Source organism: Eucalyptus grandis, chromosome 2 (genome assembly GCF_016545825.1).
Source record: "Eucalyptus grandis isolate ANBG69807.140 chromosome 2, ASM1654582v1, whole genome shotgun sequence".
NCBI classification, from domain to species: domain Eukaryota; kingdom Viridiplantae; phylum Streptophyta; class Magnoliopsida; order Myrtales; family Myrtaceae; genus Eucalyptus; species Eucalyptus grandis.
In genome coordinates, this window is record NC_052613.1 from 55,317,561 (window position 1) to 55,329,401 (window position 11,841).

Here is an 11,841-nt window from a genome sequence, read left to right on the forward strand (position 1 = left end):
TCCATCATTTAATTTCCTAGGGATTATTTGTGCGTCTACCTAATTCTTCCATAACCAAACAGGAAATTAAATGTGTGTTTATTTGCAGGAAATGAATAATTATGAAAATATTTTTCATTAATTAGTTATTTCAAATGATTTTTCTAATAAAATAATTTTCTACGTCATTCAACACGGTGCGTAAGGGGAAAAAAAAATGCCGTAAATGACGAAAATATGCAAGTTTCGGTGACCGAGAAAAGAGTATACACCGCAGGGGCATTTTCGAACTTGCACGCGCCCATAAATCCTCCTAAAACGGTAAAACCCTACCTTCTCCTTCCCAAACCCTTCACCCGGAGCTTAGTTGCAGAAACTTCTAGTCACTCCCTTCCCCACTTCCCCCTCTCTCTAGCTCCTGCTCTTCGGATTCCTCTCTCCCAATGGCGAAGCGTCTGATTCCAACTCTCAATCGCGTTCTGATAGAGAAGATCGTGCCTCCGTCCAAGACCAATACCGGGATCTTGCTCCCTGAGAAGACCACCAAGGTTCCTCCCTTTTCTTCATTTTTCTTGATACGGTGTTATCAACTAGAATCCATTTCGATGACGTGCTGGAGGACGAGAAACGTGTCGTAGGATGTCGGATTCTTTCGTGATTTATGTAGCGTGGTCCTTTTAGTTCCTGCTGTTGCCATTGCGGAGCTGCGGTGGCAGTCTTAAACCTTGTGATTGCGGATTCTTTTGTTTCCAGTTCGTTGAGTAATTTCGTGTGTGGAAAGCAACTTAATTGTCGAATGAATCGTGCGCAAGTTTGCATCTTGAGTTGATAAGTGCTTTATCCTCTCTTCGATGCCCATCCGAGTGCATGAGTTCTTCTTGACGTTGCTGATTCTGTTTTCCCTTATGGGTTATTCTACGTGCTATGCCGGATTTGCCTTCTGCGGCAATGTTATTTGTTTTTCATTTCTTTTTCGCCCCACTTTATCGTCTGTGAGGAGCTCAAGGATCGTTTCTGCAATTAGTCGAGTTTGCTTAAAATCTCCCTCATCTTTTTCTTTGCTGTTATAATGAAATGGCGGTAGTAACATTGGGAATAGTCCTTTTTCTGAAGATTTCTCCGAGTATGGGGGAATCTGATTTCTCAAGTTTTAGCTAGAACAAGGTTTGGCATTAGCAAGGATCAAAGGAGGCTTTTCTTTCTAAGATTGTGAGCGATAATAGTGGTTTGGTCAATAAGTATGAGTTCTTAATCCACGGTGAGTAGTTGAATAGGTCGGAAGACATTGAGTGAACATTTTCCATATCATTTGAGCACATAGTGGGTCTGTTAGCATGATGCTCTACCTCTACTGCCATCCATTCTTCCGGTAGGATTAAAGTCATTCATTGTTCCCATCTAAAACAAGGGTCTTCTGTTCTTTTTGAGAAAATTCATCTTCTTTTCTCAATAGAGTGAGTAAAGATAGGTGCTCTCTCTCTATACACACGCGCATGCGCGCGCGCAGACATATGGGGATATCCATTCAATACATAGTTTTGTCTAGACCACTAAAATGAAGATTTTATGGATCGAAACCCTGACATGTCTCAATCTACGGCATTGTCTTTTAACCGATTTTTGTATCTCTGTTAGGATTAATGACGCTGTTTGTTGTCCAAACATTTTAATGCTTGGTTGGTCTCATTATTCTTCCCAATGCTCGTGGTGCAGCTGAATTCTGGAAAAGTTATGGCAGTGGGTCCTGGAGCTCGGGATAAGGATGGGAAGATTATTCCTGTTAGCGTGAAGGAAGGAGAGACGGTGCTTTTGCCTGAATATGGTGGAACTGAAGTAAAGCTTGGTGAGAAAGAGTAAGTTCATAATCTTGCGTGGCTTTGTGCTTGCAGGTTGCAACTGGTTCAGTTAGCGTGCCTTTTGCTCTGTCATGAAGTTAGCGTGCCTTTTGCTTCTGTTCTGTTAATACTGCAACAACTGGTTTCTTCATTTGCTCTATTTGATCTCCCTCATGAATTGTGCCTTATCAATCACTTGCCACTCCAAATGAAATAAATGGCGGAGGCTGATAGAATACTGTTCCATGGGTAACCCCCCCTTAAAGATTGGCCACTACGATGACTTTCATATTTTTGCCAATCCTGACTTGTCATATCATGTCCATATTTGTAAGGTTCATATCGGCGGTAGAATCATAGTATACTTTGCTGCTACACTGAGCCTGTGGCAACCGACCACAGGGTACAACATTTTCGTTGGCTCGCCTTTTTGAGCAAGAAATCGTGCTCACGATTTCTTCATGCTTCTTTCTCCTGTTTTTGCGATACCTGCTTCAGGCTATTGTTTGTGTTAGCTTTAGATTTCTCATTTAGCCACATCTTCAATGATGCAGGTATCATCTGTATAGAGATGAAGACATCTTGGGGACACTCCATGATTAGCCTGCTCTTCTTTTACTCTGGAGGCATTGAACAATTACTGTCAAGGAGTGCTGTTGTTCTGCAACTTCGTTTTCTTTTTCAAATGATCCATGAGACTTCAAACCTTAGCTAGAACTGATTTGGACTGAGCTTTCAGGAACACTTGAGTCTACGTTGCAATGGAAAGCTATTGATCCTCATTACATAAATCTTTCTTTTGCCATCGTTGTCAGCGACTGATTGGCAACATTATCACTTTGAGTGTGATGTCGCGCCGAGTGTTCAGACACCGTTGGGTGGGACCATGTCTTATCAGGCTCTCAAGGCGCTTGGCTCCTACAACTGACGCGTAGTAGGCCTTTCCATCAATCCCTGCAAAACATAAATGCTCGTTTGATCGAGGATCTTTGCAATCGAATCGGGGAAGCTTAACGAGGCTTGATCATGCTGGTCAGTGTTTAAGATAAAAAGCACAGCACAAGTCGGTAAACTCTTGGCAAACTTTAGGTGACGGACCAGAGCGTGCGTTACATGCCCCTGTTTTGCAAGATGCGCGCGAAGCGGTCTCTGTCGCATGATGTCACGAAAATGTCCCAGTGCTCAGATCCTGGAGGCAGGAATTTGCTGCCAAAGGGTATCAACTACCGAAGTTTACCTCATTATGCTTAGTGTTTATTTAGCCTATGCTTCTCATCAGAAGCAAGAGTTTTCAACAGACGCATCACATCACCAAACAACAAGGCCTCGTGAACTTCATAGGTACTTTACCAACGGACGGCCACGCTTTCAATTGTCACAAGCTCAGCTCGTGCTGAAACAGATTCAAGCCCTTATACTGACAATTTTGCGTTATCAAATGAAAAGTTTATCTATTCAATTGCTAGATAAGTGCTTCCAAGGCATCCGCTGATGTAATCTTGTTGGTGTATTCTGTCTGATGTTAGCAACAATGAATTTCTTGACCTGTACAAAGCTGACTATCTGTATGTGCAGCAACGTCCACAATTTTTGCCCGAAGAAATTTCTTCATTGTCTAGAAACCAAACATCAACAGGGGAAAAGGTAATGAATCCCAGGCAATTGATGAACCTTTTCCTAACAAAATCAAACCCCTGCTCTTTTTTATAAGCTGAGCAGTGTTGTTTCACCTCGTTTCCTTGTCAAGAAAGCAGACCTATCGACTGAATGTTTTACACTGCACGAATTGACTATCCGCAGTGCAAACAGCCAACTAATCACCAGCTGGTATTGGCAAATTTCTCTTTGACATTATCATTATTGCGTCTCTTTCATATAATAAGGTCAGGACAAGGGTGACGAGGACTGATTAACTGCTATATATATATATACTCATTTTTGTTAGGTGCATCCTCATGAATTGTGAGTTAAATATGACACAGCATCTCATTCAGAATCAAAACACTTCACTACAGTTCGGTTCAGTAAGCAAAAGCTATGTCGTCCGGAAACCTTACTTTAAATGAGAAATCATGTAGAGATGACTGAAACCCCTGAACAACACCCCATGTGCACCAGTCCACCATTCATTATGCACTAATGTATACGTGTCCGCTTCACATTTCTTGCAATGTATTGAAATTTCTGCGAAAGATTGCAGTTGCAATCATTGACTGATCTGCTCGTCTTCTAGAAAAAAAAAAAAAGGCTTATGTTTTATATATCTGACAATCGTTGAATCATTTTCACTCCATGTTCTACAAGAATACTGTATAGCGCATCAAGTAAACATTTTGAATACAAATCTGTATAAAAAAATAAACAAAGACGAGGATGATTGATAGATCAGAGAGTACGAAGAACTCAAATCATCAGGGTCTGCAATGTAGTCCCCAAAACCATCAAGAGCAGTCCATTCAAGAACTTATCACCCCAAGCTGTTAGAGCAACGGACCCAGATGGCTCATCGTCATCGGCGCTTTGTTCTTGGGGATTGTTGAAACTGGACGGAACCACAGTGTCGGGTACCGAGTCATCCCCCGAATCAGGACTGACCGGACCTGGCGACTGGTCCGACGGGTCCTTCAGACTTTCAGGCAGGCCTTGCCCGTGCGTCACATTGATCATGAAGTGTTGGCCGTTCTGGCATTGCTCGCCGTCGTAATCGCTGGAGAAGAAATAATTCGGCCCCTCCTTTACGAGCGGAACGGGCACAGTGACGGCGTGAGTGGCGGTGTTGGAAGGATCGCTGGACGACCATAGGATGGTGTCCTTTTCCCGGGCATCCTCATAGTCACAGAGCTTGTACGTGGTGAGGTTGTATGTCTGCACAACCGAGTGGTTGGTGTCGGTGTTGAATACTGCATAACCCAAGAAGGTTCAACAATTATAAGAAAGAAAGAAAAAAATCCACTTCAGACATAACTCCTGTGCAATCATACAATATTTAAAGTTAAAATTAGCGAGGGAACAGCACTTGGTCAATTAGGATGGTGCTCATCACTTAACTACCATGATCTAGTTACTGAATTCATTTCGGCGTGAACAGTGAAAATCAGACCCTTTGCCTGATGTTCAAGCAGATCCTGACAAATCACAAAAATTGTCTAATTTGCAGAGCCACGATCACAACTGATGGGATCAAACACTTGTAATAAACTCACTCCAAATAAAGGCAACAACTCCGGTGGCACCATAATCAGTTTCCAATAGTTTCACAGGCCAAACAAGCCCCAACGGCAGTGTGTAGTAATGCCAAATGTGACTTAAAGCAAACAAGAAAACCCCCCACGAGAAAGCAGATGATGTTTGAGATTGTTGTGGTGTGAGAGAGCTTACTGAGGAAATCTCCCAAACTGAAGTTCTTGGCAGAAGCCCACTTCTGGTAATCAACCTCAGGCTTTTCTTGGTTGTCATACCAACCGAGGGAGCCGCCCACGGTGTAATTCTGATAAGCCTCAGCACATCCTGAGAGGGAAATGAGAGCAATACAGCCGGAGATGCAGAAAAAAGAGGTCACCAGCCCAAAACCGTACCTTCGCTGTGCCATTGTTTCTCGGGATCCGTGGAGCACAGGAAGTCGCAGTTGCTGAATGTTATGTTCGAGTAAACAGTCGATTTCAGGACAAGAAAAGGAGAGAGAGGGTGGACATGGAGGTTGAGTTGTTTCCAGCCTTTTCTTGCGACTAATATGACCCCACTGCCGTCTTAAATTACCAAACCAGTCTCGTCCGTGCGTGTCCTTATTCGTGAGCTAGCTTCGAAAACTCTGTGGTACCTACAATGGAGTCGGGGTGGTTAATGTGGGAGGACTTCAATTTCTTTTCCGAATAAGACTAGAGACTTATTGTCCGGACGCTTTATCCTGTCCAAATCACGAGGGGTTTCACAAGTTAAAAACAGGGATAATTCAGGAGATAACCCTGTGAGAGAAGTAACTCTGCTTGCGGTTGTACCTTTTCTCTCTTTTATATGCTCACATGAATGTTTCCGCACTGGCGCAAAGATAATGTCGGCAATCACGTAAACTCAAGGAAGGCCAGCAGCTAAAGAGAATTAGCCTACCCAATGATTCATATTTGCGTAAGTTCAGCTACTATTTTGTTCCATCAAAGCTAGTGAAGAAACCCATTTTAGTGAGAATCAAGCAAGGAATAGATCTTTTAAGCAAACCCCGCCCAAAACGCAGTTCAACCGTAAAAACCTCTGCACCGGGAAAAAAAGCAAAGACAGACCCCAGAAAAGAAGAAAAAGAGCGAAAGTTCGTGGGAGATGCTTTGCTTCTATAGCGAGCTTACTCCATTATTGCATGGTAAATATTATCCCCTCGCTTTCAAGCAATTTCCCATCACGATCACCGGCGATGAACGAGCCACGTGAGCTCTGACGGAACGCATTTCAGTGCGGGTATAAATTCGGGTTCCTTTTTCTAATCTTTTTGGGAGGGTTTGAGGTTTCGTTCTGAAGACATGGCTGATCTCGGCTTCTGCATTTGCATGTTTGTGCGTACTAAAAGATAAGATTGCAAAAAGGGGTCCAGACAGGTGTGCGACTTGCAATGGACACCGCCCTGTTCACGACACGAGGCATCACATGCGCTTGCTGATTACTTTGGGGTCTTTTATCAAGGACCAAGGCGTCATACGGGGGCTACTATACGAGATTGATATTCGTGGGGCCGATCGAATTCCGTGAAATCAGTGGTCATTGAACGGGTGCGCAGGATGGTTATGGTGGTCTGGTCTCGACAGTGAGCCTTGAACCAGAGGATAAAATGGATCACGAACTCCATAGACGTTAAAAGCAAAACCTTTCAACAACACGCATTGAGTTGTTTAAATATGGTATGCCTCGTACACACAGATTTTTTTTCAATCTTATTATATTATTACTCTAATTCTCACTTTCAAATTTTTACCCCACTTCCTTACGGTCAAAATCAACACTTCAAACAAAATCATTTTTATCTTAACCCTCTGAGAATGTGAGAATTCAAACTTCCTATCTCTCCCTTCCCCTATGCGAGAGTGGAATGCCAATAGTTAAGAAATATTTCAATTGCTAATATTTCAACGGAGTTATGATGATGGGCTCATCAATCTCGAATCATGAATATGCAAAGTTATTATCATTCAAATCAAAGATTTCTAATGACATGGGATCTTTATGATAACGTGTATAGGGCCGCTAGGGCCCCTGGAGGTCGCCTCACTCCATTCTTTTACTATAAAGAAGGAAGAAAAAACAGTGCGGAGGAGAGTGACATAAAAGTTGGTGTCGGTAGTGTGGGGTGGGGTGGAGATCCAATTACATGGAGCTTTTTTCGGTCCATTTCACGTGGAGATGCCAAACGTACGTTGAACTTGACCTTTCCTCCGCCCATTGCCGTCCGCTCTCCTTTAATTACGAAATGCAAAATATCAAGGCGAGTGACATTCTGTAAAACGGCCCACCAATGAAATTTTGTCCGGAAACATTAAAAATCTCATCGGTTTCATAAGTTAGCTAGCCAGATGTTCTCACTTACCGGCTTCCTCGAATTCTGACCCGGCTGGAGGCTCCAGATTTCAAAGCAAATAATTTAAAGAAGGGGCGATGGTTGCTGTACTTATTTTCCATGCCTATCCCTGACGAATTGACTCGAGATCGGTGCTGCAATCATTGGGCGAATTCAAACCGGAGGAGCGTATTGCATCGCAATCATATGTACCTATCATGGCTATCGGTTGCACATGCAAGCCAGCTACTCAGTTCACAGATACCAAAATCGAGATCTGATTGCGGTTCAAGAATCGTCGTTATTTTCATCAAGCTGAGGATCGAGTTCTCGTATTTGATCTGGCGGAACAGAGTTCTGGAGTTCTTGAACAGCCTCTCGAACTGGAAGCTGAGAGTTCGCTTGCTTGGAATCAGAAACCACTTTCTATGAGTAGCGAAGAACAGATCATGCATCGCTCCGTGGTCAAGAGCCACTACTCAAGAGAAGTAAATGATACTATTAATAGCCGCAAGCAAGCATGAACAGTGACAAAAGTAACTTTTCCATATCCAAATACTGAGATTAAACTGAAAAAAAAAAAGGCATTCTTCAGACCCCCTCTCCGGATGAAGTACTTAGACATCAACCACCATAAATTGCTGCAACAAAGGTGTATTACCCCTCTCGATAGCACATTTACATATCCTGCTCAGCATCCTCCTCATCCTCATACTCGAGTTCCTCATCGGCTGTTGCATCCTGGTACTGCTGATACTCTGACACAAGGTCGTTCATGTTGCTCTCGGCTTCAGTGAACTCCATCTCGTCCATGCCTTCGCCAGTGTACCAATGCAAGAAAGCCTTCCTCCTGAACATAGCCGTGAATTGCTCGCTGACCCTCCTGAACATCTCCTGAATTGAGGTCGAGTTACCAATGAAAGTCGATGCCATGGAGAGTCCCCTGGGAGGAATGTCACAGACACTAGATTTCACATTGTTCGGAATCCACTCAACAAAGTAAGAGGAGTTCTTGTTCTGGACATTGATCATCTGCTCATCGACTTCCTTGGTGCTCATCTTGCCTCTGAACATGGCTGATGCTGTGAGGTAGCGACCATGGCGTGGGTCTGCTGCACACATCATGTTCTTTGCATCCCACATCTGTTGAGTGAGCTCTGGGACAGTCAAAGCACGATACTGCTGAGAGCCACGGGAAGTGAGAGGGGCAAATCCAACCATGAAGAAGTGAAGACGGGGGAAGGGGATGAGATTGACTGCAAGCTTTCGGAGGTCAGAGTTCAGTTGCCCAGGGAACCTGAGGCAGCATGTAACCCCACTCATGGTAGCAGAAATCAGATGGTTCAAATCGCCAACTGCAATAGAGTACACACGTATAAGCTTATGCCCCCATTATTCATCAATTGACTCGAATGACAAATAATGAATAACAGCAAACAGAGATCACAACTGTCCAAGTTTAATTACAGTTGTAAGGCATTTGACAGTCAAAAGATGATTGATGGACTCTCTCGAGAATATTATCAGATAGCAAAGTGGTAATGAAGTCAGTCAAAAGATGAATCCACTGCTTCTAGACTGAATTATATGAGTATGATACTCACAGCTAGGAGTCGTCAGCTTGAGCGTCCTGAAACAAATGTCATATAGAGCCTCATTGTCCAAGACCATGCACTCATCAGCATTCTCCACGAGCTGATGCACAGACAGGGTGGCATTGTAGGGCTCAACCACTGTGTCTGATACCTTTGGTGATGGAAACACTGAGAAAGTGAGCATCATTCGGTCAGGGTACTCTTCTCTGATCTTTGAAATCAACAAGGTTCCCATTCCAGAACCAGTTCCACCACCGAGCGAGTGGCAGATTTGGAACCCTGCACAATAAACAAATCCTCGGTAAGACAGTTTTGCAAGTAAAGTGGATAAATCAAACAGCACACGCCACATCCTCGCAAAACTAAGTTTAGTTACAAAACTTTAACTCTCTGCCTCTGCTCCACATGTTCATTACAATAATAGCATTTACCGAAAGCAGATTAGATCCAGCACAGACAATGCCTAAGCTGGCAGTTAAAATCAAGAAGAAAGCTATGGATGTACCTTGAAGACAGTCGCAATTCTCAGCTTCCTTCCTCACAACATCAAGAACGGCATCAATGAGCTCTGCACCCTCCGTGTAGTGCCCCTTGGCCCAATTGTTACCAGCACCAGACTGCCCAAACACAAAGTTGTCTGGCCTGAAGATCTGGCCATAAGGACCTGTCCGGACACTGTCCATAGTACCAGGCTCGAGATCCATGAGCACAGCACGGGGTACGAAGCGCCCGCATGAAGCCTCGTTGTAGTACACATTGACACGCTCCAACTGGAGATCAGAGGTGCCAGTGTAGCGTCCAGTAGGGTCGATGCCATGCTCATCACAGACAACCTCCCAGAACTTGGATCCAATCTGGTTGCCACATTGTCCACCTTGGACGTGCAAGATTTCTCTCATTTTCGTTTATCTGGTAGGACATCAAGAGAAAACATGCCTCAAAACTCAAGAGGACCACGGATGAGACCAATAATTGGGCAATAGAAACCCTCGCATGAATCAAACACATGATTTCAGCACATAAATCAAGCAGGTCCGAGAAACTAGTAAAACGACTCTGAACCGACAATTCAAACGAGCCTCAGAAGAACAATCAAATGAATCGACTGAAAGGAATCTCCGAGTAAGCATTCGCGATTTCTCTCTATTCCGACACTGTCTCGCCCGCGAACGATCTCCTCATCATCTCAGCATAACATCACACCACCATGCATGGAGGCGCCTATTCAAAGCCCAGATCTCAAGTTCCTCGAGAAATGCAGCACGAAATCGGACGAAACGAGGCGCTGAACACCAGAAAATCATCTGATCGAACCCAAAACGAACAGATCCGGGCCGTTCTCTCACCGACGGAAAGGCCAGAAACAGTGACATTCTCGAACGGCACCGTCGGAACAAACGAAATTTGCTCAAAACAATCAACATCACTTGTCGAGCACTTCATTTTCACTCTCACTGACCAGAAATAGCGAAGCAAAACCGCAGTAATCGAACTCGACGCACATCTTTTCAAAACCCCAGCGGAACCAAACTGCACCGAACGGCGACGGAAAAACGAGAAGCGCGTCGGCGGAACTTACCGGCGAGGAGATTCCGGAACGCGAGCGAGGCGACGGCGATCGAGCGACGGGGAGCGAGGCCCGATCGGGGTTGCGCGATGAGGAAGGGCACTGAGAGGTTGCGGAGGACGATGGCGAGAAACGACGGCGTTTTATAGTGGGGGTTTGAAGAGAGGGAGAAGACGGTGAGGGGAGGCTTGGCTGTGAGATCGGACGGCCCTGGCTCTTTCCCTCCCTTTCCGTTGCGGACCGCTGGATGCCGTCCGATGGCGGGGCTTGGACGGTGCGGATGGGCGCTTGGCCGGGCGTGGGCGCATTATTTGGTTTTTTGAAATATTCGGACGTTCGGCTGTGCTTGACGTTTGTGACCTTTGACCGAAATGACGATGTTGCCACTGTGACCTGACGGTGTGCGTGACTCGGATTTGTAAGAGAATTTATTAATTTATTTCGGAAAGGTATAGCTTACCTATGGCAAGAACAAGTATAGCTCAACGGACGAACAAACGTTGGCGCAATTGATGTGAGGCTATTTGGATTTTTTAGGGACAATTTTTTTAAGGGATAATTATAAATATGGTCCCTAAACCTGGCGCAATGTGCAATATCATCCATAAATATTTAATTTATTCAATTTAGTCTATAAATTTTAGTTCAATATGTAATATCGTCCATGATTTTTTAAATTTGCTTAATGTGACCCGTTCATTGCATCAGTCTATTCTTTAAATTATCTGAAAATATTTTATCTATATAAAAATGTTCGATGTTATCTCGAACTTAAATTGACGGAATGACGACATCAAATATTTTTATATAGTTTTATAAATTAAATTGAACATGTATTAAAAGTTCAAATATCACATTAAATATTTTCATATAATTTAGAAAATAGATTAGCATATACCAATAATTCAATTTTCATATTAAATAAATTAAAAGTTAAAAAACGATATTGTATATTTGATCAAAATTTAAGAATCATTTATATTATTTTTTCCATTTCCTTTTAAAGTATTTTAGGCCGCTTTTAGACAACACCCTTTAAATCTCGCGGACCGATCTAATTTGAATCTCTTGTACGTGTTGGAAATCCTTCTGCCAGGAATGAAAGATAATCAAACTTCTAGCTTGATCGATCTCATATAAATTACACCGAGAATCGTCACGTTCATATCAAAGCCCCATCTAGCATTGCGGCAGCACGAAAGGGACAAGGCTCGAGGAGATGCCTATCGACATTCCCTGCCCTGGCCCTGGCATCACAAATCTTCGATTGTTAACGCGAGGGGGCAAAGTGGGTAAAAAGCTCGAATGCGTATTTAGTATTCTCCAAAA

At 43.7% G+C, this 11,841-nt stretch overlaps 3 protein-coding genes across 3 annotated transcripts; 1 reads left to right on the top strand and 2 right to left on the bottom strand.

Annotated features, from left to right (window-relative positions):
- The first annotated feature begins 296 nt into the window (after positions 1 to 296).
- Positions 297 to 2,605, top strand: LOC104433894 (10 kDa chaperonin, mitochondrial). The gene is made up of 3 exons (XM_010046787.2): positions 297 to 527; positions 1,693 to 1,832; positions 2,369 to 2,605. The coding sequence occupies exons 1-3, from the start codon at positions 423 to 425 to the stop codon at positions 2,415 to 2,417; spliced, it is 294 nt and encodes a 97-aa protein (XP_010045089.1). The 5' UTR covers positions 297 to 422; the 3' UTR covers positions 2,418 to 2,605.
- A 1,436-nt stretch (positions 2,606 to 4,041) lies between these two features.
- LOC104433896 (blue copper protein 1b) lies at positions 4,042 to 5,721 on the bottom strand. Its single transcript, XM_010046788.3, has 2 exons — positions 5,193 to 5,721; positions 4,042 to 4,714 (listed from the first exon to the last, which is right to left on the bottom strand). Exons 1-2 carry the CDS (start codon positions 5,401 to 5,403, stop codon positions 4,218 to 4,220), a joined length of 708 nt encoding a protein of 235 aa, XP_010045090.1. The 5' UTR covers positions 5,404 to 5,721; the 3' UTR covers positions 4,042 to 4,217.
- Positions 5,722 to 7,877: 2,156 nt separating this feature from the next.
- Positions 7,878 to 10,610, bottom strand: TUB5 (tubulin beta-5 chain). Its single transcript, NM_001302737.1, is given in 4 exon segments — positions 7,878 to 8,705; positions 8,955 to 9,224; positions 9,451 to 9,854; positions 10,525 to 10,610. Coding segments are annotated over 3 exon segments (1,341 nt in total). The 5' UTR covers positions 9,845 to 9,854; positions 10,525 to 10,610; the 3' UTR covers positions 7,878 to 8,028.
- Between the last annotated feature and the right edge of the window lie 1,231 nt (positions 10,611 to 11,841).